We start from the raw sequence: 28,000 nt of genomic DNA, 5'->3' as shown, positions 1-28,000 counted from the left end.
TGCTTGCAAGGATTGGCAGCCAGTTTTTCCAATGCCTGACAAGTTCTGGGTGATGACGTTGGATTCGGATTTGACTGCCTACCTTGTTAACCAGAATCCTTTTCTACCTCTGACTTCTAAACCAATGGTTAAGCGGCAGGGGCGGGTGTGAGGCGACTGACGCCGCTCAGGACAAATGGCAATAGAGGAAATACACGGGCCTCGTTTTGGTGGGAGCCAGTGGACGCGCAGCTGCATTGGGGCGGGGCCGGCCACCAGACGGCGAGCGGCGATTAGCGGGAGATGAGGTGAGTGGCAGCCGACGTGGGCGGTGGCGCCCCGGAGCCTGTGCGGGCCTGACGTCTGGGTTAGCGGCCGCCGGGGGAGCCGGGCTGTGTAGGCCCGGCACGTGGCCTGCTTGAAGCCGCGGAGCCCGTGCGTTCGCGGCCGCGGGGTGGGAGTCCGGGGCCCTCTCCCCGTGGCACCAGTTGAGGGTCCAGGGCTGAGGGCCCCCAGCCCCTAATTCCGCGCCTGCACCCTCGGGTCGCAGGGCCCCGCGCTCCGGCCTCGGGCCCCCCGTTTGACACCGGGACCCAGGCTTCCTCCAGGCTTCGATGCCCGTTCACAGCCCAAGGCCCCAGACCCTCCAGGAGACCTCCGATCCACGCCCGACAGAAACCGTCTCTTTATTTCGGGTTGTCGTCACAGTCACCGTTTCCGCCCCTGAGCCGAGACCTGCAGCCAGGATCCGGGCTGGGGTCCATGATCTGGTGGGGGGTGGCCCGGGAGCCTCCTCCCCCGGGGTCCCCAGGCTACTTGTGCGGCCAAGGACGACCCCAGGACCTGAGCCTGGAGGGCCCTTTGGGGCCCGGGGCCTCGGACCCCCCTGTTCCGTTCCTGCCCGGGCTGCGTCCTCTCGCTCTTGGCCTAGACGCCCAGGGTTTTCTTCATGGCCTCGTACACCACGTAGCTGATGCCGCCTGCGGGCAGCACCTTCAGTAACGTGGGGGTCATGCCTCTGTAGAGCCCCGGCCAGCCCTGCTGGGCCAGGATCCGCCGAAACACCCTGCGCATGGTGGGGTTGGAGCCCTCCACGGTGTCTGTAGGGACAGGGGCAGGCTCAGGGCTCCGGCCGACTTGGAGACGTTGAGAGGGGGGGTTTTGGGGGTCAGCATGGTGGGGTCAGTGGGTCACGTGTTTGGAGGGAGGCCGCGAGGGTCAGCTGGGATTGGTGATTTGGTTTTTCGGGAGCTGGGATCGGCTTGGGGTGGGGGTGTAAAAGGTCTTGGTGGGTCTGGGGGGCGGGCAGGCTCAGCCACGCAGAGTTTAGGACTCGGGCCGGGAGCATGAGGACCCTCAGAGAACCAAGGGCAGGCAGGAGAGGCGCAGGCCCGGGGCGGGCGGCCAGGCTGACCTTGGGCCTGCATCCTGGTACGCAGCAAGGTCAGCGGGTAGCTGGCCATCTGGCCGCAGGTCGTGGACAGCGTGACGGACGACAGACTGACCAGGCCGCTGGGGTCTTCCATGTCCATGCCGGACTTCCGCCACAAGCATCGAAGCATCTGGAGGAGATGGGGCCGGGGCCGGAGGGGGCGCTCCCTACAGTCCTGGGCCCTGACCAGCCCCGCCCCCCATCCCCGCAGGACCCACAACCTCGTAGACGGCCAGGTCCGTGCAGGCGTAGGGGATGATGCCCAGCATGTTGGGCAGGTAGCCGCGGTACAGGGCGCGGGTCCCCTCCCGCTCCAGGATCTGCCTCGCGCAGTCCAGCAGCCCCTGGTACTGGCCGGTCCGGCGCAGCGTCAGCCGCGTCTTCAGCACCTGCGGAGGGCGGGAGGCTGAGCTCGCGCCGTTTCATTCCCCCCCCCCCCCCCCCCCCCGAAGCCCAGTTCTCGCGATGGAAACTTGGTGGTCAGTGTGGCCGAGACCGCAGGGGGTGGGGCTTTCAGAGGAGGGCACCGCCCCCAGGGAGACCCTGAGGCTGTGGGAGGCCCCACCCTCAGGAGGAAATCTATGGGGCTTAGCAGGTAAAGCTGTCGCCTGCAGTGCTGGCATCCCATGTGGACGCCGGTTCGAGTCCTGGCTGCTCCACTTCAGATCCAGCTCCCCGCTGATGGCCTGGGAAAGCAGTGGAGGATGGCCTGAGTGTGGGGCCCTGCACCTGCCTGGGAGACCCAGAGGAAGCTGCTGGCTCCTGGCTTCGGATCGGCTCAGCTCCGGCTGTAAGCCATTTGGGGAGTGAAACAGCAGATGCAAGACCCTGTCCCCCCGTCCTCTGCCTCTGCCTCTCTGTAACTCTGCCTTTCCAATAAATAAATATTTTTTTGTGTATTTATTGGAAAAGCAGAGTTACACAGAGAGAAAAGGAGGGGCAGAGAGAGAGGGAGAGAGGTCTTCCATCCGTTGGTTCACTCCCCAGTTGACCACAACACCTGGAGCTGCACCGATCTAGAGCCAGGAGCCAGGAGCTTCCTCCAGGTCTCCCACGTGGGTGCAGGGGCCCAAGGACTTGGGCCATCCTCTGCTGCTTTCCCAGGCCACAGCAGAGCGCTGGATCAGAAGTGGAGCAGCCGGGACTGGAACTGGTGCCCCTATGGGATGCCTACCCCAATAAATCTTTTTTTTTTTTTTTTTTTTTTGACAGGCAGAGTGGACAGTGAGAGAGAGAGACAGAGAGAAAGGTCTTCCTTTTTGCCATTGGTTCACCCTCCAATGGCCGCCGCGGCTGGCACACTGCGCTGATCCGAAGCCAGGAGCCAGGTGCTTCTCCTGGTCTCCCATGCGGGTGCAGGGCCCAAGCACTTGGGCCATCCTCCACTGCACTCCCTGGCCACAGCAGAGAGCTGGCCTGCAAGAGGGGCAACCAGGACAGAATCCGGCGCCCCGACCAGGACTAGAACCCGGTGTGCCGGCGCCACAAGGTGGAGGATTAGCCTAGTGAGCCACGGCACCGGCCAATAAATCTTTTTTCTTTTTTAAAAGGTGTGTGTGGGGGGGGAAAATCATGTAATTCTCAAGGGACCCAGTTATTTTATTATTATTATTATTATTTGGACAGGCAGAGTTAGACAGTGAGAGAGAGACAGAGAGAAAGGTCTTCCTTCCATTGGTTCACCCCCCAAATGGCCACCACGGACAGCACGCTGTGCCAATCCAAAGCCAGGAGCCAGGTGCTTCCTCCTGGTCTCCCATGTGGGTGCAGGGCCCAAGCACTTGGGCCATCCTCCACTACCTTCCTGGGCCACAGCAGAGAGCTGGACTGGAAGAGGAACAACCAGGACTAGTACCCGGGATGCCGGTGCCGCAGGCGGAGGATTAGCCTAGTGAGCCGCGGTGCCGGCAGGGGACATAGTTAATTTTAAGAAGACTTCTTTATGAAGAGAGAGAATCTTGCTTTTTGTTGGTTCACTCCCCAAATGCCTCCCAACAACCAGGGCTGGGCCAGGCCAAAGCCAAGAGCCAGGGGCTCCACATCCAGGTGTCCCACACGGGTGCAGGGGCCCAAGCAATTGCACCATCATCTGCTGCCTCCCCGGGCACATTAGCAGGGAGCTGGATCGGAAACTGAGCGGCCAGGGCCCAAAGCCTGCTCTCCGATTTGGGATGCCAGTGCCAGGAGCAGCCGCTTGATCTGCGCCCCACAGCGCCCCAGGTGATCCCTAAGAGAGCAGACTGTGGCCCCGTCCCACTGTGTGGCCTCGCCCACGCAAGCTCCCCTCCTTGGGATGCCGTTGACTGGGAGGCCAGAGGCTGGACAGATGTGGCCACCTGATTCTGGACTTTCGACCTCTAGAACTGTGGTGGTGCTCGGCCTGGTGGCTCAATGCCTGCTTCCAGCGCCTGAGCCAGCTCCCTGCTGGTGCCCCCTGGAAGGCAGCAGTGAGGGTTCAGTTCCTGGGTCGCTGCCACCCACACGGGAGACCTGGATGGAGCACTTGGCTCCCGGCTCAGGCCACACTCCCTCCCAGTGTTGGTAGGCGTTGGGGGAGTGAAGCAGCAGGTGGGAGTGTGCCTTGGCTCTCAAATGAGTTTTTTTAAAGCTGACCTAAATCTCTCTCTCTCTCTTTTTTTTTTTTTTTTTTTTAAAGATGTTTGTATTATTTGGAAGGCAGGGAGACACACATACACACAGAGAGATCTTCAGTCTGCTGGTTCACTCCCCAGATGCCTGCAACGGCAGGGGCGCTTTTTGCATTAGCAGGGAGTTAGGATGGGGAGAGGAGCTGGGGTTCAGGCCCAGGCACTTCCTGTGTGGGATGTGAGGGTCTTGAGGAGCGTCTCGACCCCAGGCCAAACAGCTCCCCGATAGTCCTCTGGATAAAGGGCCCAGGGGCCAGCGCCTTGGCGCAGTAGGTTAATCCTCTCCTGCGGTACCGGCATCCATGTGGGCGCCGGTTCTAGTCCCAGCTGCTCCTCTTCTGATCCAGCTCTCTGCTATGGCCTGGGAGAGCAGTAGAAGATGGCCCAAGTGCTTGGGCCCTGCACCCACGTGGGAGACTGGGAGGAAGCACCTGGCTCCTGGCTTCGGATCGGCATAGCTCTGGCCATGGTGGCCATTTGGGGAGTGAACCAGCGGAAGGAAGACTTTTCTCTCTCTCTCTCTCTCTGTAACTCTACCTCTCAGATAAATAAATAAAATCTTTCAAAAAATAAATAAATAAAGGGCCCAATCTCTGGCGTTTTTTTAGGGGACTAGACGGTCCCCAATCATTGTTCCCCAGTGAGGAAGCCGAGACGCAGGAATGCAAACCCAGATCTGTCGCGTACCCTGGCTGTGTCTCCTCTCCGAGTTTTTTGTTCACTTGTTTTCTTTATAAGATTTATTATTTGGGGGCCCAGCACTGTGGCATAGTGGTAAAGCCGCCGCCTGCAGTGCCGGCATCCCGTGTGGGTGCTGGTTCGAGTCCCGGCTGCTCCAATTCCGATCCAGCTCCCTGCTGTGACCTGGGAAAGCAGTAGAAGATGGCCCAAGTGCTTGGGCCCCTGCACCTGCGTGGGAGAGCCGGATGGAGCTTCTGGTTCCTGGCTTCAGATAGGCGCAGTTCCAACCATTTTGGCCATCTGGGGATGAACCAGCAGATGCAAGACCTATCTCTCTCTCTGCCTCTGCCTCTCTGTAACTCTGCCTTTCAAATAAATAAACAAATCTTTAAAAAAAGAATTACTATTGGACAGGTAGAGTGACGGGGCAGTGTGGGGGGCAAGGGTGCGAGAGGTCTTCCATCTGCTGGTTCACTCTCCGAATGGCTGAAACTGCCAGGGCTGGGCAGGCCAAAGCAGGGAGCCAGAAACCCCATTGAGGTCTCACATGGGTGCCAGGGGCTGGAGCACTTGGGCCATCGGCCACTGCTTTCCCCAGTGCATTAACAGGGAGCTGGGTCAGAAGTGGAGCAGGGCTGGTGCTGTGGCGTAGTGGGCTAAGCTTCTGCGTGCAGTACCAGCATCCCCTATGAGTGCCGGTTCATGTCCCGGCTGCTCCTCTTCTGATCCAGCTCTCTGCTGTGGCCTGGGAAAGCAGTGGACGATGGCCCAAGTCCTTGGGCCCCTGCACCCATGAAGGAGACCCGGAAGAAGCTCCTGGTTTCAGATCAGCTCAGCTCCGGCCATTGCAGCCATTTGGGGAGTGAACCAGCAGATGGAAGACCTCTCTCTGTGTGTCTCTACCTCTCTGTATAACTAACTTTCAGATAAAATAAATCTTTGAAAAAAATGGTGTACTATTTGCACAAAACGTGCATACATCCTGCCATATACTTTAAATCACACCCAGATTACATACAATACCTAACGTATGGGGTAAATGCTAGGTGAACAGTTGCTACACACTATATTGCTTAGGGGAAAATGACAAGGAAAAAAGTGTATACATGTTCGGTACGAGTACATTACATTTTTTTAAAAAATGTATTTTCCAGGTGGCCTTTTGGCACAGTGGTTAACCCAGCACGAGAGAGAGAGAGAGAGAGCTTCAATCCACTGGTTCACTCCCCAAATGGCCACAACAGCCAGACTGAAGCCAGGAGCTTCCTCCAGGTCTCCCACGTGGGTGCAGGGGCCCAAGCACTTGGGCCATCTTCCACTGCTCTCTCAGGTGCATTAGCAGGGAGCTGAAGTGGAAGTGGAGCAGCCAGGATTTGAACCGGGGTCTACACGGGACGCTGGGAGTGGCTGAACCTGCTGCACCACGGTGCCAGTCCCGGCTCTGTGCTCCTGATCCAGCTCCCTACTGATGCACAACCTGAGAGGCGGCCGGTGATGGTTCAAGCAGCTGGGCACCTGCCAGCCACGTGGACAACCTGGATGGAGCTCTAGGCTCCTCTTGGCTTGGGTCTGGCCCAGCTCTGGCTGTTGTCGGCATTTGGGGAGTGAACCAGGGACCGGAGGAGAGCTCTCTCTCTGTCTCTCCACCTTTCAAATAATATGAAAATAAGTTAGTGACGCATGCAAAATGTTTCCATATGCAGTTGGTGCAGTCCACGGACACAGCACACACGGCTCTGCAGGGCCTGTGACTATGATGTTATTTCACCCCAGGATGATGTCAGAGGGACCGGCACAAGCCAGAAGGCAAAGGTGTGGAGGTTTTGCTGGAGGCAATCTAGGGAACCTGTCTCACCAGGGGATGAATACCTATGGCCACAGGCACCGGAAGTCAGAGTAATTGGAAGCTCGGATCAGTCACTCCCTTTAAAAGCAAAAATTTCAGTTTTTGTTTGTATTGCATTGCAAGGCAGAGAGAGAGAGAGAGAGAGAGAGAGAGAGAGAGAGAGAGATGTTCGGTTTGCTGGTTCAGTCCTACAATGCCAGAGACAGCTGGGCCTGGGTCAGTTCTGAGCCAGTATCCAGAAACCCCAGCCAGGCCTCTCCCGAGGGTGGCAGGGCCCGAGGACTTGCGCCCTCCCCTGCTGCCTCCCAGGGTGCCCAGGAGCAGGGAGCAGGATTGGAAGCAGAGCAGCCAGGACTCAAACCAGGCCCTCCATTGTGGGATGGGGTGTCCCACTTGGTGGAAGCATCCACCCCAAATTTGTTTTCTGAACCAGGCAAGTTCATTCGGAAGTATATGTGGGGGCCAGTGCTGTGGCACAGCGGGTTAAAGCCCTGACCTGCAGTGCCGGCATCCCATATGGGCGGCCGTTCAAGTCCTGGCTGCTCCACTTCCAATCCAGCTCCCTGCTGATGTGCCTGGGAAAGCAGCAGAGGACGGCCCCAGTGTCTGGGCCCCTGCACCCACAGGGAAGACCCAGAGGAGGCTCCTGGCTTCTGGCTTCAGATCGGCTCAGCTCCGGCTGTTGCAGCCACTTGGGGAGTGAACCAGCAGATGCAAGACCTCTCTCTCTCTCTGTCTCTACCTCTCTCTGTAACTCTGTCTTTCAAATAAATAAATAAATCTTAAAAAAAAAAAAAACCACAACAATATTGAGTTCCAGTCTCTTCGATGCAGCTTGGCGCAGCCCCCAGCTATTGAGGGGCATTTAGGCAGTGAATCAGTGGATGGAAGATCTCTCTGCCTCTGTCTCTCTGCCTCTGTCTCTCTGCCTTTCCAGTAAATACAAAATAGGGGGCCGGTGCTGTGGCATAGCAGGTGAGGCCGCTGCCTGCAGTGCTGGCATCCCATGTGGGTGCTGGTTCGAGTCCTGGCTGCTCCACTTCCAATTCAGCTCTCTGCTATGGCCTGGGAGAGCAGTGGAGGATGGCCCAAGTCCTTGGGCCCCTGCACCCACGTGGGAGACCCAGAGGAGGCTCTGGCTCCTGGCTTCTGATCAGCCCAGCTCTGGCCATTGTGGCCATTTGGGCAATGAACCAGCAGATGGAAGACCTCTCTCTCTCGGCTTCTGCCTCTCTGTAACTGCTTTTCAAATAAATAAATAAATAAATATTTTTCAAGTTAAAAAGAAAAAAAGAAATTTTGGTGCTGGTGTTGTGATGCAGAGGGTAAAGCTGCCCCCTTGATACCAGCATCCCATATAAGGCTCCAGTTCGAGTCCCGGCTGCTCCACTTCCGATCCAGCTCCCTGCTAATGCGCCTAGGAAAGTAGTGGAAGATGGCCCAAGTGCTTGGTCCCCTGCAGCTGTGTGGGAGACCTGGATGGAGTTCCAGGCTCCGGGCTTCTGCCTGGCCAACCCTGGCCATTGTGGCCATTTGGGGAGTGGACCAGTGGATGGAAGACTGTCTCTCTAACTCTGCCTTTTAAATAAATAAATAAATCTTTAAAAGAAGAAGTGGGGAGAGGGAGGAAGCAGCAGGAGCTAACTCATAGCCCCTCCTCCTGACCCTGCCGGCGGGGTGGCCATTCTCTTACCTCCATGGGGTTGATGAGGGTCTGGGAGATGGCCACGGCCAGCGAGCCGGCCAGCAGGCGCTCCTGGAAGGGTGGGTAGCCGTGCACTCCGCAGAAGTAATTCTTACACTGCGCGGGAGGGAGGAGAGTAAGGCAGGGGCCAGCTGCTGTCCCTCTGGAAGCCAGGGGGAGGGGCCGGGGGCCTGCGGACTTTTTGGCGGGGTGGGGGGACAGGGGCCACCGGCCGCCCACCTGCTCGAAGACGGAGAACTTGATGGCGTACTCGGGGGCGATCTTGAGCACGTTGATGCCGTTGCCGCGCCACAGGGAGCGGACCCCCCCCTCCTGCACCATGCTCCGAAGCCCCCCTAGCAGGTTCATGAGATTCGTCCTGGAGGAGTAGACCTGGGGGCCCACGGAGGAGCGCTGTGAGAGCCCCCACCCCCATCTCTGCCCCCCGTGCCAGCCCCATCCACTCCCTCTCCAGCTCCTCGCATGGCCAGCGCTGTAGGACTCTAGCCCAACCCAGCTCAGCATTCAGCCCCACTGTGAGACCCCAGCGCCTCATCTCCAACCCCAACCCGTTACCATTCTCTCTACTTCCTCCCTGCCCCATCCTCGTCAGCCCCACTGCCATCTGCAACTTCAGTCTCACGAGAGCCCCACCCTCCAGCCCCCACCCCGCCCTGAGCTACATCAACGCCAGCTCCACGCATCCCCCACCCCACGCTGTCTCCCAAGGCCTCCAGAGCTGTGTTCCCCCTGCACACCTGCATGTACACCTTGGCACGGTCCAGGGGGGCCGTGCCCGTGCGAGACACCGCCCCAGCCATGGCTCCCGAGAGCAGAAACTTCCACAATGCTCCCTCGTTATCCACCTCCAAGACCTCCACGGGGACCATCAGCTGCTCTCCAGTGTCCAGAACCTGCAGGCACACCCAGCCCTCACCCATCCTCAGACAGCCTGCAGGTCCTTCGCCAGGGTATCACCCTGGCAAAAGGCCCACCTACCCTGGACCCTCTGTCTGGAGGGGAGCGAGCCATCTGGCAGGTGTGAGCCGACCCGGGGCCTGGAAGTGCCGGGAGATCTGTGGTTCCTCGACTCACCTGTTGAGATGGGAGATGTTCCAGGTGGTTCTCACGCACGTGCCCAAACACGTAGCCGTACACGTGTGTGCAGCCCGGGTTCCAGGAGGGGGGCAGGGGCGGGACTGGGGGCGGAGGCGAAGGCGGGGCTTTGGTGGATGAGGCCATGACCCTCTTCAGCAAGGTCTGGACCCTCAAGCAAGGCTTCCGAGCTTCCTCCGGGTCAGAGCCCATGGCAGCTGGAGGCTGGGACCCCTGGGTGCTGGTCCCGAGGGAGTCTGTCCCACTATCACGCACAGGGGCGTGGCTAGTGGCAGGAGCCAGCGCCCTGTGAATTGGAGTCCTAGGGGATGATGAGGTCATAGAAGAGACTCCAGTGACCTCACTGGGCTGGGCGTGGTGGCTGCGAGGTGCTTGCCCTAGCCCCCAAACCTGGGAGTGTAAATTGTGAGGATTTGGACTGTGACCCACCAAGACGATTCTGCTGGGGGGCGGTGCTGTGGCATAGTGGGTAAAGCTGCCTCCTGCAGTGCTGGCATCCCATTTGGATGCCGGTTCAAATCCCGGCTACTTCACTTCTGATCCAGCTCTCTGCTGTGGCCTGGGAAAGCAGTGGAAGATGGCCCAGGTCCTTGGGCCCCTGCACCCACTTGGGAGACCTAGAGGAAGTTCCTGGCTCCTGGCTTTGGATTGGCGCAGCTCTGGCCGTTGCAGCCATTTGGGGAGTGAACCAGCAGATGGAAGACCTCTCTCTCTCTCTCTGCCTCTCCTTCTCTCTGTGTGTAACTCTGACTTTCAAATAAGTAAATAAATCTTAAAAAAAAAATTATTCTGCTGGATCCCTAAAGCCCAGCAGGATGGAATTTGGAAGTGGGGACTTCAGGGGGTCTTTAGGGTGAGATGACGTTGCTGCCCAATGATGGGATTAATGGCTGGGTAAAACAAGTAAGAGAGGGTCGGACGTTTGGCCCAGAGGTTAAGATGCTGATGGGTACATCCGTGTCCCAGGAGGAGTCCCTGGGTTCCTGGCCCCTGACCCCGGCTCCCTGCTAATGCAGACCCTGGGAGGCAGCAGTGGTGGCCCACGTACCTGGGTTCCTGCCGCCCACATGGGAGACCAGAATGGAGTTCCCGGCTCCAGCCTTTCCAAACACACACAATGGCCAGGGCCAGGGCCAGGGCCAGGGCCAAAGCCAAAGCAGCTCAGGAATTGGAACTGAAGCCAGGAATTGAACCCTGGCCACATGCCTGCCTCTGTGTGCTTTAGAGCTCCCCTCACCTACTTAATGCATAATTCTAGACACAGGTACAGAAGTTGTTGTTATCCTGTAGTGCTTAGGGAACGACAAGAAAGAGAACCCGCATACATTCGGTAAAAGATGAAAATTTTAAAAAAGATTTTATTTATTTATTCAAAAGTCAGATTTACACAGAGAGAGAAGGAGAGGCAGAGAAAGAGAGGTCTTGCATCCGATGGTTCACTCCCCAATTGGCCACAACGGCCAGAGCTGCGCCAATCCTAAGCCAGGAGCTTCCTCTGGGTCTCCCAAGTGGGTGCAGGGGCCCAAGGACCTGGGCCATCTTCCACTGCTTTCCCAAGCCACAGCAGAGAGCTGAACCGGAAGAGGAGCAGCCGGGACTAGAACTGGCACCCATATGGGATGCCGGCGCTTCAGGCCAGGACGTTAACCTGCTGCACCACAGTGCTGGCCCCCATTTTTTTAAGTGAATATTTTTGATTATTTGGTTGAGTGCACATGCGGAACATGTGGGTACAGAAGAGGGTTTTTCTCCTGTCCATCCATTGTTCTGTCTAGCATCTGTCCACCCATTATTCTATCATATCCATCCATCCAGCCAGCCATCACTCTATCATTTATCTGTCATGTGTCCATCCATCCTGTATTTATTTTTAAAATTTATTTGACAGATAGAGTTAGACAGTGAGAGAGAGAGAGAGAGACAGAGAGACAGAGAGAGAGAGAGAAAGGTCTTCCTTCCGTTGGTTCACTCCCCAAATGGCCACCATGGCCAGAGCTATGCCAATCCGAAGCCAGGAGCCAGGTACTTCTTCCTGGTCTCTGACCCGGGTGCAGGCGCCCAAGCACTTGGGCCATCCTCCATTGCCTTCCTGGGCCACAGCAGAGAGCCGGACTGGAAGAGGAGAGAGAGCGAGAGAGAGAGCGAGAGAATCTTCCATCCACTGGTTAGTGAACCAGTTGTGAACCCAATTGGCCGCAACGGCCAGAGCTGCGCTGATCTGAAGCCAGAAGCCAGGAGCTTCTTTCGGTTTCCCACGCAGGTGCAGGGTCCCAACGACCTGAGCCACCTTCCACCACTTTCCCAGGCTACAGCAGAGAGCCAGACTGCAAGTGGAGCTGCCGGGACTTGAATCAGCGCCCATATGTGATGCCGGTGCTGCAGGTGGCAGCCCCACCCACTACACCACAGCGCCGGCCCCAGAGGATCCAATTTTTTTTGTCATCTCAATTCCAGCTTCCTGCTAGTGGGGAGGCAGCAGGTGATGGCTCAAGTACTTGGGTCCCTGCCACCCACGTGGAAGGCCTGGATGTTGCTCCTGGTTCCTGACTTCAGCCTGGCCCAGCGGCAGCTGTTGCAGCCACTTGGGGGAGTGAACCACCAGGCGGAAGATCTGTCTGCCTCTCAAACGTAAATAACTAAATACAGAATTTAAAATATAGGAAAAGTTGGTAAGGGGGGAGACTGATTCCAAGGTGTCACTGGGTGTCGTGGCAACGGGTCTGCCTTGCACGACTCAAAGTGGTCCCACAGCCTCCCGCCCCTTTTCAGTAGAAACCACAACAGAAGAGCTTAGAAAATTTATTCCTTTTGTTCGTTTTCCTTTGAAATGACACACGCAGGCAGGGAGGTGGAGGGTGGAGGCGGAAGTCATGGTGGGGGGGGTCCTCCAGCCACCCCCCTCCAGCATCCCAGTTCCTCTTTCGCAGAACCTCAACATGGGGCTCCCCAAGGACTGGTGAGGCATGGAGAGAGGGGTCCCCCAATTCTCCTAAGCTCAGAATCCAAGTATAAAGTGCAGAACATTCGAGGGTGGGGAGGGAACTGGGGCGGGTGGGGGAGGAGAGTTGGCGCCTCCTCTCTCTGGTAGAAAAATAGACCTGGAGTTGAGTTTGGAGGTTCACATGTGTGCAAGTGTGGTCCTTGTGGGTTTGGTCCCGGCTTCCGACTCCGAAGCCTGGGGAGGGGCTAGCCACGGAGCCTGGCATCCTTACCCGCTCCCCGAACGAGCGGCCCCTCCCGAGGAAGGGGGCACCCGGGCACCGGGAGGGCTATTAAACCATGCAGTGGGAAGGGAAGGGAAGACGCCACAGAGGGTGCGTGCCGTGGTCTGAGGGGGGCAGTTTCCCCACAGGGCCAGGTGTGGCCATGCTGGGAGGTTTGGGGAGGACCTGGCATTTGTGCAGGTGCGGGGAGCTGTTCATTTCCTTGTAGCCTGGCCAGGAGTCAAGCCGTGGCAGGACCCGCGACAGACCCAGGTTTTCTGGAGCCTGGTGGCGAGGACCTGGGCATCCGTGGACGCTCCTTAGGGTAATTCCCCCATCACAGGGAGGGGGAGAGAGCTCTGGGCTGCGGCGTGAGGGAGCCACGACGCTGGGATCAGACTACGGGGGCCTAGACTTGGGGGTGGAGGAGGGGCTGTGAGCATTCAGGATCCAGTGCTGGAGCTGGGGAGTGGGGGTCTGCCTTCCACAGACGTGGTCTCAGTATCCGGTGACTGGGGTGAAGGGAGCTGGGATCTAGAATTTGGAATCCAGCAGCCACAGTTGCCCGGATCCACCTGCTGTGCGTCTGGGCTCCGCGGTTGTGGTTTTAGGAGCCAGGATCCAGTGGGTCGGGGCTCGGGAAGCTGGGACCCAGGGTTTGGGGAACTGAGTGCAGGGATCTGGCAGTCGAAGCAGAAGGGTCTGGGACCCCCGTGTCGAGGTAAAGGAATTCAGAAATCCAGTGGCCGGGGTGAGGGGATCTGGGATCCAGTGCCTGGGGCCCCGGGCTCTGGGCACCGCATTGTCGGGATCCTGTGGCTGAGGTTTCTTGTCATCCAGAATCCAGTGGCTGAGCTTGGAGATGCAGGGCTCGAGGCAAAGGGATCTCCGTTCGCCAGTGGGGTGGGGGAGCCAGGATCCAGAGGGAGCGAAGGTCTGGGTGGTGAGGTACGGGGTGGGGTGGGGTGGGGGTGGGGGGCCGTGGCTGCACAATCAGGACCCATTTGCTGAGCTGTGGGGTGTCCAGTGGTTAAGACCTGAGGTCCACTTTGGGGACGTGGGGGTGCAGGCTCCAGTGTGTAGGGGGATAAGGGTGGAGGGCGGGGGTGTGGATGACCTTGGATCTCGTAGTTCAGGTCTCAGACGGGAACAGTCAGGCTGCAGGGACCTGGGCCTGGGCTGGTGGGGGAGGACCCGGGATCCACCTGGCTGGGTCGTCCGTCTCCAGCGGCTCAGGGGTGGGGATGTCAGAATCGGGGTGCGGGAGCTTATGAGGGGAGAGGGGAGGGCTCGGGGTCCCTCACCTGGACGTGACCCCCAGGGCCTGCTTCATGTTCTCGTAGACCACGTAGGAGATGCTCACGGCCGGAACGACCTTCATGAAGTTGGGCGCGATGCCCCGGTAGAGGCCCCACACGCCCTCCTGGGCCAGGATGTGCCGCAGCAGGCCTAGCATGGAGTGCTGGGGGGCGCCCTCCACGGAGGCTGGGGGGGCGGGGCTGGGTAAGGCCTCTGGTCTGTCCCCCTATCGCTTGTCCCTCCCCTGCCTGGGCACAGCTGGGACTGGCCACTGTGTGTGCGAGCACACGCACGCATGCACACAATACATGTGTGTACACGTATGTGCAATGCATCATAGGTGTGCACGTATGCACTTGTGTATACATGCCTTGCTTGTGTGTGCACATGCATGTGTGTACAGTATTGTGACCATGTATGCCTGTGCTTGCGTGTGCACATGTATGTGTACAGTATGTGTGACCATGTATGCCTGTGCTTGTGTGTGCACATGTATGTGTACAGTATGTGTGACCATGTATGCCGGTGCTTGCGTGTGCACATGCATGTGTGTACAGTATGTGTGACCATGTATGCCTGTGCTTGTGTGTGCACATGTATGTGTGCAGTATGTGTGACCATGTATGCCTGTGCTTGCGTGTGCACATGTATGTGTACAGTATGTGTAACCATGTATGCAGGTGCTTGCGTGTGCACATGTATGTGTGCATGCAGTATGTGTAACCATGTATGCCGGTGCTTGCGTGTGCACATGTGTACAGTATGTGTAACCATGTATGCAGGTGCTTGTGTGTACACATGTGTGTGTACAGTATGTGTAACCATGTATGCCGGTGCTTGCGTGTGCACATGCATGTGTGTAAAGTATGTGTGACCATGTATGCCTGTGCTTGTGTGTGCACATGTATGTGTACAGTATGTGTAACCATGTATGCCTGTGCTTGTGTGTGCACATGTATGTGTACAGTATGTGTAACCATGTATGCATGTGCTTGTGTGTGCACATGTATGTGTGTACAGTATGTGTGACCACGTATGCCTGTGCTTGCGTGTGCACATGCATGTATGTGTACAGTATGTGTAACCATGTATGCAGGTGCTTGCGTGTGCACATGTGTGTGTACAGCATGTATAACCATGTGTGCCTGTGCCTGCGTGTGCACATGCATGTGTGTACAGTATGTGTGACCACGTATGCCGGTGCTTGCGTGTGCACATGCATGTGTGTACAGTATGTGTAACCATGTATGCAGGTGCTTGCGTGTGCACATGTGTGTGTACAGCATGTATAACCACGTGTGCCTGTGCTTGCGTGTGCACATGTGTACAGTATGTGTGACCACGTATGCATGTGCTTGCGTGTGCACATGCATGTATTTGTACAGTATGTGTAACCATGTATGCAGGTGCTTGCGTGTGCACATGTGTGTGTACAGCATGTATAACCACGTGTGCCTGTGCTTGCATGTGCACATGTATGTGTACAGTATGTGTGACCATGTATGCCTGTGCTTGCGTGTGCACATGTATGTGTACAGTATGTGTAACCATGTATGCAGGTGCTTGCGTGTGCACATGCGTGTGTGTACAGGTAGAAACACACCCCTGCCGCCACTCTGCCTCCCTCCTCTTCCTAGCTCCTCCCCGCTCCTTCTCCCAACCTCTGTCCCAGAGCCGGCCCTCCCCGGGGGCCCTCCCAGGCAGGGTCTGGCTCCTCCCCCCGTCCCTGGTTCGCCCCGAAGTCGGTACTGAGCGGTGGAATGGTTTATTTGGCGTCTCATCTCCTCTCGGGCCCTGTGAGCTCCATGAAGGTAGGGGACCCTGTCCGTCTCGGGTGCTGATAATTCTGCCTCCCACCCCCCCCAGTGAAAACTACGAAATTTCCCAAGGAAATTCTCAACACAGACCCAGGGAGAGTGGGGGGCGCCGAGTGGAGGGGGGGAGAAAGAAAATGCAGAAACAGTCAGGGGCCTAGCCTTGAGCTGCCTTCCCCCTGGCCGGCCCTTCCCCCTGGCCGTCACCCACCCTGCCAGGGCCCGAGGCACCTGTTCTCCCCAGGCAATGATCCCAAGGGACACAGGACTCCCATCCCGTGTCACCAGTGGGTGAACTGAGCCCCGAGAAGGGCTAGGACCTCAGCCAAAGCCCTCTCTAGATCCTGGAGGATCCCAGCCCAGGACCCGACTACAGGGAGCTGGGCCCCATGGGGTGTGCCTTTCCCCTCCTCGTCCCCCTCCCCCACCCCCACCCGGACTCCGGCCAGGCCTCACCTTGGGCCTGCATGCGTGTCCGGACCAGGGCCAGGGGGTAACTGGCTATCTGGCCACAGGTGCTGGAGACGGTGCCGCAGGCCAGGAGCACAAGGATCCCTGGGTTGGCCGACTCGTGGCTGTACTGCTGGAGCCACCGGTTCTTCAGGGTCTGGAGTGGACAAGGGAGCAGGGTGGGTTGGGGGTGGCGCGGCCGGTTCTCATGGAGCGCCGGGTCCCTCACAGCAGGTGCTTTATCTGCTCATCACCACCCTCTAAGGCAGACAGCAGCAGGGGCCTCTGCACTGTCCCCGCCCCAGTGCCCGGGACCTGTGTGCGGGTCACCTTCCACGGCACAAAGGACTTTGCCAAGGTGGTTAAGGACCTTGAGAGGCTGGGGCTGGGGATTATCCTGGATTATCTGAGCGGCTCCCATGTCATCCTCACCCGGGGCCTTATGAGAGTGAAAAGGAGATATGCGGGCAGCTGTCTGGCCCAGCGGTTAAGACCTCTACAACCCGCACCGGAGTAGTTGTGGCATCAGCTCCTGGCTCTGGCTTCGTGGGCCCGCGCGCGCGCACACACACACACACACACACAGGCCCTGGGAGGCAACAGTGCCAAGTACCTTGGGATACTTTGTTAAACTTTGTTACAACAGGCTGGGGGACCTCACGCAGTTCCCCTAAACCGCTTCCAGAGGAAGCCCCTGGCCTCCTAGCTCTGTCTCAGGGTCGACTCTGGGGAGGCGGCCAGGGCTACTGTCCTCTCCCCTTCAGAGGGAGTTATTTGCCCAAAGCCACAGAATAAAGCTGAGACTTGGGGCAGGCGTATGGAGCAGGAAGTCAAGGCCACTGTCCCCTATCAGAGAGCCTGGAATGGAGTCCTGGCTCCTCCGATTCCCGCCCAGCTTCCTGCTAAAGCGCTGGGGAAGTGGGCCACATAGATTCAGTTCCCAGGTCCTGGCTTCAGCCTGGCCCAGCCCTGGCTGTTGTAGGCATTTGGGGAGTGAACCCTAGGATAGAAGATCTCTCTTCCTCTGGCTCTGCCCAAATCCTTGCCCCAAAGCCTCTGAACCTTTCTTTTTCTTAAAAAAAAAAAAAATGACTTATTTGAAAGCCAGAGTTAGAGTGAGGGGGAGAGAGAGAGTGAGAGGGTGGAGAGAGAGAGAGCTCTTCCATCTGCTGGTTCACTCCCCAAATGGCCACAACAGCCAGGGCTGGGCCAGACAGAAGCCAGAGCCAGAAGCCAGGAGCTTCCTCTAGGTCTCCCACATGGGAGCAGGGGCCCCTCTCCCATTAGCCAGGAGCTGGATCTGAAGTGGAACAGCCAAGACTTGAACCGGCATCCATGCAGGATGCTGTCATTACAGATGGTGGCTTAACCCACTGCACCACAGCGCTGACCCCAAGGTACAAAACAGACTAGGTCCTTCGTTAAAAAAAAAATAGCTCAACAGCTGGTGATGTGGCTCAGTGGGTTAAGCTGCCACCTGTGACAGCGGCATCCCCTGTGAACCCCGATTCAAGTCCTGGCTGCTCCATTTTCTCATCTAGCTCCTGCCAAGGTGCCTGGAGAAGCAGCCAAAGAAAGGGCCAAGTGTTTGGGCCCCTGCACCCACCTGGGAGACCCGGATGGAGTTCCTGGCTCCTGGTCATGGTGCCCCCTGTGGGCAGTGAACTAGCGGATGGAAGATCTCCCTCTTTCTCTTTGTCTCTCCCTCTCTGTAACTCTGCCTTTCAAATAAATCAAACAATCTTTACAAGAAAAAAAAAAAAAAAAGATTCCGTTTCAAGACAGCAGTGGCAGGGTCTCCAGCCGTGGGGCCCGCTGGCCTGGCACAGGAGGCACAGTTGGGAACCGGCTCTCTCTGGTCTGGGCTGGCACAGACTGGGGTGGGGGTGGGGGGCGGAGCACATCCAGTGCTGTGCTCATTGGGAGGAGCTGGTGATGTCACCCAGGAAAAAGATCAAAGCAAGGGATGAGGCCCCCCCGGAGGAGAACGCAAAAATTCTCCGTGCCCGCCTCTTCGTCAGCAAACCCCAAGATGCTGCTCGGGGTGGGGGGGGCGGTTTCTATGGCGACGGCTGGGCTCACTCGGGCAGGCCTGGAGACAGCGGCGGGCTCCGATACACACTGTGGGCATGTCTGACGTCCTTACTGCTCATTCTTGACTGTGTGGGCTATAGTGGTCCCCAGCTGTCGGGCGACCCGCCATGGCTGACCTGCAAGTTAAAGGTTCTTGCAGGGGTGGGCGCTGTGGCGTAGTGGGTCAAGCCGCCAGCTGGGACGCCAGCATCCCATGCGGGTGCTGGTTCGAGTCTCGGCTGCTCCACTTCCGGTCCTGGGGCCCCTGCACCCACGTGGGAGACCCAAGGTGAAGCTCCTGGCTCCTGGCTTCAGCCTCACCAGCCATTGTAGTTATCTGGGGAGTGAACTAGCGGACCGAAGATCGATCGATCTCTCTCTCTCAACTCCTTCTAAATAAATAAATCTTAAAGAAGAAAACTGCAGTGGAAGAGTGGAAGCCCGGAGGAGCGAGCCCAGGGGAAGGAGTGTGCTGAGGGTGGGGCGGGGGCGGGGCGGGGAGCCCACCAACCTCGTAGACGGCCAGGTCGATGCCCGCGTAGGGGATGATGCCCAGCACGTTGGGCAGGTAGCCGCGGTAGAAGGCTCGCGGCCCCTCCCGCTCCAGGATCTGCCTCGCGCAGTCCAGCAGCCCCTGGTACTGGCCGGTGCGGCGCAGCGTCAGCCGCGTCTTCAGCACCTGCGGAGGGCTCCGTTATCCCTGGAAGAAAGCCCCCTCCCCCACTCCTGCCAAACCACAAACGCCCAGAAAACAGACAGCTGGAGACTGGCACGCCTGGAAGGGTGGCGCGGGGCAGCCACCACTAAGCATCCAACCAATATCTCAAGCCCTTCTCCCTGAACAATAGAATTTAACAAATACACAGCCACTCGAGAGAGACACTACTGTCCCCAGCTTCCCCAAGTCCAGGCCAGTGACACAGAAGCAGAAAAGAGGATGCATGACTTTGAGAAAGCCAAAGCCTCTTTAAAGGTATTTTTCCTTCTCGGTCGGAAGGTGGAATGTGATGAGGGGAGCACAAGCAGCTATGTTGGTCCACGAGGTGGATGCCACAATAGTACGACATGATCGACAGAAGGCAGCATCCCAGACTTCTGACACTCCGAGGCCCCAGCGGATCTTGTCTGGACCCAGTTAACATGGGCTGAGTGTTCTGTCGCTTTCAGCACCCTAACGAGGCACGCTGCACAGTTTGGAACTGGCCGCGATTTCTCGGAACACAGCGAGACCCAGAAATAACCTCCCCAGGAAGAAGCAGTCCCTCTTTAGACAAAAAGCTAGCTCCCAAAAAGACTGCTGCCCAGTGTGGAGGTAAAACTCCAGCTGGTGGGGGGAGCCTGACAGGCTACACCCCCGGGCACATGGAGAAGTGGTGAGGGCCGGTCCCCCACCCTGCCCCGGGCCCCTCCTCCTCACCTCCATGGGGTAGATGATGGTCTGGGCCGTGGCGCCAGCCAGGGAGCCGGCCACAAAGCGCTCCTGCACGTGCAGCGTCTCCTGCTGCCCCCGGATGGCCCGCTTGATCTAGGGGGGTGGGACAAGAGCTCAGGGGCGGGGCCTTCTGTGCATCGCCGCACTGGCCCGCTGTGTGCAGCACGCAGGCAAGAGATGCCTCCTCCCGGGGTCCCCTGCACCTCCCCACCCCAAGCCTAACCCCACGGGGCCTCCAGCCCAGCACGCCGCCCCCGGCACCTGCCCGTACCTGCTCGTAGGCCATGAACTTGATGGCCGACTCCGGGGCGATCTTGAGCACGTTGATGCCGTTGCCGCGCCACAGGGAGAGGACGCCCCCCTCGCGGATCATGCTCTGCAGGCCCCCCAGGATGTGCAGTCGGTTGGTCTTTGAGGCGTGGACCTGGGTGCAGAGAGAAAGGGGCTGTGTGATCACCTCCCCCATCTTGGGTCCAGGCCCGGGGCGAGCACCTTCAGGGCCCCTCACCTGCATGAAGACCTTGAGGCGGTCCAGGGGGGCCGTGCCTGTGCGAGACACGGCCCCTGCCACGGCGCCGGCCACCAGCTGCTTCCACCACATGCCCGTGAGCTTCTCTTTCTGGGAGAACTCATCTGGCACCGTCAGGCACTCGCCGATGTCCAGGACCTGAGGGTGAAGGGCCACGGGCGTCAGGCCACGGCAGGGGAGGGACACGGGACTCAGTCCCAAACGAGGATTCTCTCCACGAGCCCCCGGGTACCCCAGGGGTTCTGAGGACAAATCTCGCTCGGACAGCTCAGGAGGTCCCTGTGGATCCCATGGGATGCCACCAAAACACGCAATCAGGGGTCTCCCTGTAAGATCCCAAGATCACTCCTGGAGACCACCAAACCCCACCAGAGGATCCTACTCAATCGGCTGCCATGCATAAAGACCCCTCCAGAGGTCCTCTGAGGGACCCCACCCCAGGGTCTCCACGCAAAGATTCCTCCAGGGCCATATGAGATCCTACCAGGAAGCAGCCCATGTAAGGATCCCAGAAAATTCCCCCCCCCCCGCCAGGGGGCCTCACCAGATCACATAGGGATCCCTCCTGCCCCCCCCCCCCCAGCCAGGGTCCACAGACAGAATCCCCAAGCAAGGCCCCCATGGATCCTCCAGGGTGGGGGTCTCCAGATATTCCATCTCACGGATGGGTGCTTCCTAACGCTATCAGATTCTACGAGAAGAAATTCTTGGGACCCCGGAAGGCAGTGGCTTTCCTAACTTTCCCGATCAGCAGTAGGATCCTTTATGAGATGACGAGAACCCAGCAGGAGTGGAGGGAGCCGTGTGGGTTGAGGGTGGGAGGCCCGGAGCCCCATCTGGTGTGTTCCTTCCTCCCTGCACCTCCAGTCCCTACCCGCTGCCCCCCCACTCCCCCTCCCCAAGGCCCCAGCATAAGTCTGAAGAGCTCCAATCAGAGGGCAGAGGCTCCCAGATGGGGCTCCAGGCCCAGGGAGACACCAACAGCTTCCTCCCACTCCAGCTGCCGCCAGCCAAGGCCACCTCTGGTGGAGTCCTGGCCTGGCCACGGCCTGGGGAGACCAGGGCAAGGCCCCTGCACGCCGGAGGAGAAGGTGCGACTGTTGGGCTGCAGGCACCGCCCCCGGCTCACCGTGGAATGCTTCCAGAAGAACAGCACATCCTCCACGTTTTCCAGGGAGTGCAGCAGGAAGTGGTCGCGCCATTCCTGCCAGTCAATGGTCATCGTGCCGTCGCGGTCCATGCTGGGGGGTGGCAAGAGGACAGGCTCAGTGGCTGGGGGTCGGGTGCCGCCCGATTCTGCAGGTTTGCAGGGAGACCCTGAGCGTTGCGGATTCGCCCCACGCCTAGCCGTGTTCTAAGCCCGGGCCGCCGGATGTCCCAAGTTGGTTCCTCCCAGAAGCCCTATGGGGGAGGCGGTATCATCGCTCTCATTTTACAGAGCAGGAAACTGAGGCTCAGAGAGAGGCAGCCACGGCTCCGGGCTCCGCCTGACTCCAAAGTTCAACGTGGCAGCTCCACCCACCTCCCTGGGGGTGGGGTGGGGTGGGGTGGGAGGTGGAGCTACTTGGGACCCCCAGTGACTCACCTGTGCAGAATCTTCTCAGCTTGTTCCAGCGAGATGGCAATGCCCAGAGCTCGGAAGCTCTGCTGGATCTCAGAGACATCGATGTGACCTGGGCGGGGGCCGAGGCAGGCAGGATGTGTGTGTGTGTTGGGCGGAAGCCTGAGGGACCCCAGGGTTAAGGAACTGGACATCTCGGAGTGGCCCTGGCGGAGCCGGACTCAGGGCAGCCCAGGGTGAGGTTTGTGGCAGGGCTGTCAGGGATTCCTGATCCATCGGGATCAGAGATGTGGGCTGTGTGATGTCAGGGTACGTGCGCGCGGGAGCGTGGTCCTCTGTCCTGAGTGCATGATTGAATTCAGGGTCCCCATGCCGCAGGGCTCCAGGGACAGAGTGAGAACCCGAAAGATGCTATGAGGGAGGGTCTCTGTCCCACACTGGACCCAAGAGCAATGCAAGGTGAGGGAGGATTTTGCCCCCTGCAAAGGGTAAAATTGGGGGTCCCACTCCAGGAAGGAAGAGGGGGTGGGCTGGCTGGGCCTCGAACCACCTAGCTGGGGGTGGGGTGGGGTGAGGAGAGCTCTCAAAATAGCCTGTGAGTCATGCAGGGACTCTAGCCCTCCCCTCGCTGCCCAGCAAGGCCAGCCCCCGCCCCCATGGCCGCGGCCCGGCCCGTGGGCCTTACTGACCGTCCTGATTTCGGTCCAGGCTGTGGAACATGAGCAGCAGGCGCTGCTCCCGCTCCTGCAGGTACTGGGAAAATTCCTCCAGGTTGAGCCCTGCATCTGGGTCAGCGTCACCCTCGGGGGAGATGGCCTGGCAGCCGGGAAGGGAAGGAGAGAGCTCCAGGAGACTGCCGCCTGCCGAGGGGCAAGCCGGGAGCCCCCCAGCACCTGGAGGAAGGGCCGGGGGGGGACACACCCGCTCGCCCCAGCAGCTCACTTCTTCCCGGAAGCCCAAGACCACAGATGTGTGCCAGGTGTGTCGCCCGGCTCCAGCCAGCAAACTGAGGCCTTTCATTCAAGGTCACAGGGCTGCGAGGCAATGACCTTGGGCTCTTGTCTGCCACGCATGTCCAGCTAGCTGCCCCTTAGCAAAGCTCGTCCACGTGGTAGCCTCAGGCGCGCCCTCTCAGAGACAGCCCCCGGCCACGGCCAGCCAGGTGGGAGTTCGGTGGAAGGGGCTGTGGAGATGCTACAGGGGCACCTGGGGCCACAGGTATGGAAGACACCTGCAAGGCGGGAGGGGGCTGGGGCTGGGGCTGGGGGGGTTCCTGCCTGGGGCACCCGGGGCAGCGAGCCAGGCCAGGGAGCCTGCAGGCCAGGCCAGGTAAACAGAGGCTGGGAGCCCAGAGGACAGCGGCGGAGGGCGTGTCTCTCCGAGGTGGGTTGGGGCGCGGCTCCGGGAGCCCTGCAGGTCCACAGGAGGGTGTATCCCGGGCAGTGGGGCAGGGAGCTCCAGGCCCTGGGGAGGGGGGTGCAGTCGCAGGCCAGACCCAGGGAGCAGGGGGCAGGGAGAGAGCAGGAGGTCCCGGGGCCAGCCACAGGTGGTCCAGGCGGCCGGCCGCGCGTCCCCGAGCGCAGATTGGGGAAGTGGGGGAGGGTGTGTGTATATGTGCGTCGTCTCAGCAGGGGGTACCTGTCGGGCGCCGAGGTCTGGGTCGCCCCCGCCCAGCCTGGCCAGTCCCTGGCGCAACTCGTGCACGTCCACGCGGCCATCCTTGTTACTGTCCAGCTCCTCGAAGAGGCGACCCCAGCGCTGCCGCCGCTCCGCGTCGCCTGCGCCCCCCCGCATGGCGCCCGCCCGGGGGGGAGGGGAGGCCCGGCAGCGGCGGCCTCGGCGGGGGCTTGGCGGCTCCCCTCCCCCCCGGGGCCCCGCAGGGCCAGCTCCGCGGCCACGGGCAGCGCAGCCTCCGCGCGGCCCGCCGGGCTCTGGCACTCGCGGGAGGTGATAACCGCTAGCCGTCGCCGCCCGCGCCAGATCTTACGTCTCCTCCCCCGGCCCGCATTGGTGGGGTGAAATGGGGGGGGACGGGAAGGAGGGGGCCGAGGGCGGAGCTGGGGGCGTGGGGAGGAGAACCTCAGCTGCTCCGGTGATGCACAGCCGAGGGAACACCAGAGTTTCCGCCTCTGCTGCCTCAGTTTACCCACTTCTCCTTTTCCCCAAGGGGACTAGCAAAGTAGATGCCCCGGGCTGGGTTTCGTAATCTCTTTCCACCTGACCTCCTTCCTGTACTAATCCTCTTTAGGAACTAAAGTTCTCGCTTTTCCCAGACGTACGCGTGAGCCTTGCGCCATCCAGCGCTTTATCTGCCCGCCCGCGCTCATTGTATTCCCTACTGAGCCACCGGAACAGAGGATCAAAACGCGAAGCTCTCCCTCAATCCCTTCATCCCGCCCGCGCGCCTGCTTTCTCAGCCCACTCGGATCGGGAAACGGAAGATCAACGCGCGGCCCGGCGGCCAAGTCGCTCTCCTATTGGCCAGAGCCGCCGGAGCGGCGCCCGCCCGCCCCTCCCCGTCCTCCCACCTGGGCGGGGCCTCCCCGCGGAGCCGGGGCAGCCTTGAACCCCGCAGCCCCAGCGCCCGCCCGGCCGTCTTAAAGGGGCCGCAGCGGGATCCAGACACCGGGCCGACCGCTGCCTCGGGACGGGCGTGAGGAGGTCTTAGTAGCGTCCGGGACACAGCTGGGGAGGAGGGTCGGGTGTCTGCGCGCTGCGGGTGGGGCCCCACCACCCGGCCGCGCTCGATGCACCTGCTGAATGTCCCGTCCATTGCTTTCTCGGACTCACCCTTAGGAGGAGGGGCGGCCAGAGCCCTGGACCGCGAAGAGTGACCGCAGTAGCGATCCAGTGCGGTGCACACGCCTCGACCCTGGAAGGTAGGCGGTGCTGTCTGTTCCTGGGGTCCGTTACCCGTCAGCCGTCACTTTTCACCCAGGAGTTCCTCCGCCTGGGGGTGGGGGTCTTGTTATTATCCTCACCCTTTATCCAGAGCTGCAGCGGGGAGGGCACCTTCTGGCTCCCTGTCGGGCCTCAGCTCCGACAGGTGTGTGCTGGGACAGGTGCGTCCCAAGCTCCCTAGCGGATGACAGGCGCTCTGCGACCTGCAGGAACGAGGATGTTTCTCCCATGGCGCTATCCCAAACAGGTGTTTTCTGACAGGTGGGCCTCAGTGTGCGCAGACCTTTGTCCTGCTGATCCTCCCCAACTCTGTGCGTCCCTGTGCGGATGTCCCCAGGTCTCCTCGTCCGGGCTCAACTCCATACAGGTGCTGCCCGTCTCGACTTCACAGGTCCTTTCCCCTCACAGGTATGTTCCTCAACAGGCGTTGCTCCAGCCAAGCCCCCTCTGCCGATTCCTGACCCCTACAGAAACAACCCCCGACGAGGATGCCCCCTTCCTAGGCGGGCCATGCAGCCGTCTTTCCAAAACAGGTGTATTCCAATCCAGACCGCTGTCCGATTCATTCGTCCATCCAGCCATGCTCCGTGCGGATGTGATTCAGCGCGGGTGGCTCCCGTGCGCCCTCCCACGGGAACATCCGTGCACGCGGCTGCTACACAGGTCTGCTCCCCTCCAGGTGTGTAGCACACCGCTCTCTTCCCAATAGGCCCCATCCGAGCGCCCGCCTGCACGAGCGTCTACAAGTTTGGGTGCGATCCTGCAGACACACCCTCATCCAGCTGTGAGGTTCCTCGCGCACCTGCGCGCTTTCGCCCCGTCTCTTACCCCTCCCCTTTATGGAACTGGGTTCCCGTTACAGGTGCGCCCGCGGCGCGGCCCCGCCCCCGCTGGGCTCCGCCCTCCCATCTAGGCTCAGGTGCACAAGCCGGAAGTGCGCTCCCCTCCCAGGTGAGTGACTAAACTTTCCGGGTCACATGAGCGGGCGGGGCCGGTGGGGTCGGACCGAGCGACCGACGCACTGACCGAGGGTTGGAGTGAGGGACCCGGGACAGGGAACCTGTGCGAGATCGAAGACGCCCGGGCCAGGTAGGGAGGAAGGGCGCGCGGCTTAGCCCGGCGTTCTTCCCCTTCCGCAGCCCGGGAACGCGCGCCCGGGAGTTAATCTTTAATCTCTGACCTCTGGCGGAGGGGGCGGGGCGGGACTCCGGGGTGCCCTGGTACGCGTCGCCTCCCCCGTGGGCCTGCGCCCGGGTCCGGCCGCCGACCCCAGGCTTCGGCTTCTCTCCTCCCGCGCCCAGGTGCCCAGTCGCAGGTACCCCCGGCCCGTGATGCGGTAGCAGTGGCACGCTCCCGTCTCGGCACCACCACCCCGGCGCCGAGCCCATGGCGACCCCCGCGCTGGGGCTGCTCCTGGCGGTCGGCCTGCAGCTGCTGCCGGCTCGCTGGGGCCGAGCCTGGGCTCAAGGTAGGAGCTGGCCGCTGCCGCCGGGGGGCGGGGAGGGGTCCGGATTCCTGGCTGGTTCTCTCTCTGCTTGGGGGTGGGGCGTACAAGTGCTGGGTACAGAGAGGGTCAAGAATTTGGGGAGCTGGCCTGGGATGCAGGGGTTTGTGGGTGTCGGAGTTGGGATTTTTCTAGTTTCTTCCTTGGGCCGTTGGACTTGGTGTTGAACATCTCGGTGCCTGGCTGTACGGTGGGAGCTGGGGGGGGGGGGGGAGCTGTGTCTCTAGGCTGGGTTTCTGCTGAGGCTGGGGGGGGGGGGACCCTGAGTCCTGGTTGACAGGTCTGGCTACCTCCGGGTGTGCACCCAGCATGCTAGTCATTCCTTCAGTTTACTCCAGTTTCGGGAGCCTGGGGGGGAGGTGTGAGTCAGACACTCCCCGGGGAAAAGGCAGGCCCCGCCCACATCCTTAAGGTCGGGAGGCTGAGAGGTGAGGGGGAGGGGGGAGGGGGGTTTCGGACACTTCCTGTGATAATAGCCCTGAACAAACAACTGGAGGCTGGGTACCCCCTGCAGGGCCCTAGGAGCAAACGCTAGGGGCTAGGGGCTAGGGATCGAGGGGGATGCCCTGGGAGGGAAGAGAGGGGCTTGAGATGGCAAGGGTGGAAGGGACTGACTTGTGCTATCCACGCAGCTGTCTCCACACCGGACCTGCATTTAAATGATACCAGCAGTGTCCCGCCTACGAGCCCCAGCTCCAATGGGGGCCTGGTGAGTTGGGGGTATCGGTGGGAAGAGGGCAGCTGGGGTGGGGAGCAGGTGGAAGCCACTAGACCCACTCCCCCCCAGCGGTGGCAGGTCACGGGGCCGGTGGAGGGTCCCAAGTGGAAGAGACCAGAATAGTGATGGGCCAAGTGGGCAGACCCCGAGGGGGACAGGAACCTCCTATGCTTTTCAGGAGCCCAAGCAAGCAGGTGAGGTGAGGGCAGGAGTCCCAGATGCGGCAGGTGCATCTGAGACTCGGTAGGAGGGGCGGGGACCAGGTCACCAAAGTGGCAAAGGTGTGTGTGTTGGGAGCCTCAGACCCAGGTGGGTCTCACCTGTCCCTGTCCCCTCTACGCAGTCCCAGGGGGCCATCACCGCCATCATTGTGGTCTTCTCCATCCTGGGCGTCCTGGTTGTGGTGGTGCTGCTGGTACTGCTGGTGCGGAAACTTCGGGAGAAGCGGCAGACGGAGGGCACCTACCGGCCCAGCAGCGAGGAGCAGGTGGGTGCCCGGGCGCCGCCGCCTCCCAACCTCAAGTTGCCCCCGGAGGAGCGGCTCATCTGAGTGCTGGCCCCACTGCAGCCGATACCACTGCTCAGGACTGCCCGGTGCTCGCTCTCACACAGCAGCCGCCACTGAGACACTGGCCTCTGAAGGCGCCCGAGGACTTGGGGGGCTGTGGGGGGGCGCCCAGTGGTGCTCTCTGTAGTGCATGCTGCCTCTGCTTGGCGCCTCTGCCTGCAGCTGGGGCTGCGGGGGCTGGGGACCCCCCTCCTTGCTCCCCGCACCTCCCACCTTCCCTCTGCAGCCCCGGGACAGCCCCCACAGCCCTCTCTCCTTTCTTTCAGTTTTCCCATGCAGCCGAAGCCCAGGCCCCCCAGGACTCGAAGGAGACGGTGCGGGGCTGCCTGCCCATCTAGGTCTCCTCTCTTCCATCCATCTTCCTCCCTTGCTGTGTAACCTTGGGGGGCAGAGGCAGTGGCCTCCCTGGGCAACCAGACTCACTCAGTGTTTAGGATAGAAGGGGGGCGAGGTGCTTCGAAGTCTGCTCGGAGGGCAAAGGAGGGTGGGGCTGCTCAGTTTGTATATTATTTATATGAAATTGGCAGAGAGAAAGATAATAAAAGCTGTTTGAGCTGCTGCA

At 60.2% G+C, this 28,000-nt stretch overlaps 3 protein-coding genes across 8 annotated transcripts; 1 reads left to right on the top strand and 2 right to left on the bottom strand.

The window, feature by feature from the left end:
- On the top strand, window positions 1-28,000 carry CRB3 (crumbs cell polarity complex component 3). Of its 4 annotated transcripts, XM_062179319.1 has the most exons (9): window positions 24,305-24,408; window positions 24,544-24,626; window positions 24,910-25,056; window positions 25,182-25,327; window positions 25,511-25,599; window positions 25,950-26,116; window positions 26,785-26,861; window positions 27,214-27,357; window positions 27,705-28,000. In XM_062179319.1, the coding sequence occupies exons 6-9, from the start codon at window positions 26,035-26,037 to the stop codon at window positions 27,774-27,776; spliced, it is 375 nt and encodes a 124-aa protein (XP_062035303.1). In that variant the 5' UTR covers window positions 24,305-24,408; window positions 24,544-24,626; window positions 24,910-25,056; window positions 25,182-25,327; window positions 25,511-25,599; window positions 25,950-26,034; the 3' UTR covers window positions 27,777-28,000. The 4 variants fall into 4 exon arrangements, with proteins under 4 accessions (XP_062035301.1, XP_062035304.1, XP_062035302.1 ...); XM_062179317.1 differs by lacking the exons at window positions 24,305-24,408; window positions 26,785-26,861; window positions 27,214-27,357; window positions 27,705-28,000 and adding an exon at window positions 1-287 and having other exon boundaries at window positions 25,950-26,036; XM_062179320.1 differs by lacking the exons at window positions 24,305-24,408; window positions 25,182-25,327; window positions 26,785-26,861; window positions 27,214-27,357; window positions 27,705-28,000 and adding an exon at window positions 1-287 and having other exon boundaries at window positions 25,950-26,036.
- On the bottom strand, window positions 907-9,578 carry SLC25A41 (solute carrier family 25 member 41). The gene is made up of 7 exons (XM_062178785.1): window positions 9,366-9,578; window positions 9,029-9,184; window positions 8,511-8,663; window positions 8,280-8,387; window positions 1,633-1,800; window positions 1,394-1,541; window positions 907-1,079 (listed from the first exon to the last, which is right to left on the bottom strand). The coding sequence occupies exons 1-7, from the start codon at window positions 9,576-9,578 to the stop codon at window positions 907-909; spliced, it is 1,119 nt and encodes a 372-aa protein (XP_062034769.1).
- Window positions 12,177-23,588, bottom strand: SLC25A23 (solute carrier family 25 member 23). Of its 3 annotated transcripts, none has more exons than XM_062178354.1 (10): window positions 23,386-23,587; window positions 22,437-22,563; window positions 21,772-21,859; window positions 21,316-21,427; window positions 20,166-20,324; window positions 19,929-20,081; window positions 19,643-19,750; window positions 18,737-18,904; window positions 16,159-16,309; window positions 12,177-14,074 (listed from the first exon to the last, which is right to left on the bottom strand). In XM_062178354.1, the coding sequence occupies exons 1-10, from the start codon at window positions 23,539-23,541 to the stop codon at window positions 13,890-13,892; spliced, it is 1,407 nt and encodes a 468-aa protein (XP_062034338.1). In that variant the 5' UTR covers window positions 23,542-23,587; the 3' UTR covers window positions 12,177-13,889. The 3 variants fall into 3 exon arrangements, with proteins under 3 accessions (XP_062034338.1, XP_062034339.1, XP_062034340.1); XM_062178355.1 differs by lacking the exon at window positions 12,177-14,074 and adding an exon at window positions 15,336-15,760 and having other exon boundaries at window positions 23,386-23,588; XM_062178356.1 differs by lacking the exon at window positions 12,177-14,074 and adding an exon at window positions 15,667-15,783.

The sequence above is a fragment of the Lepus europaeus genome, chromosome 20 (genome assembly GCF_033115175.1).
Source record: "Lepus europaeus isolate LE1 chromosome 20, mLepTim1.pri, whole genome shotgun sequence".
Lineage (NCBI taxonomy): Eukaryota > Metazoa > Chordata > Mammalia > Lagomorpha > Leporidae > Lepus > Lepus europaeus.
Note: the sequence above shows the minus strand (reverse complement) of the source record. Positions and strands in the feature narration are given on the sequence as shown.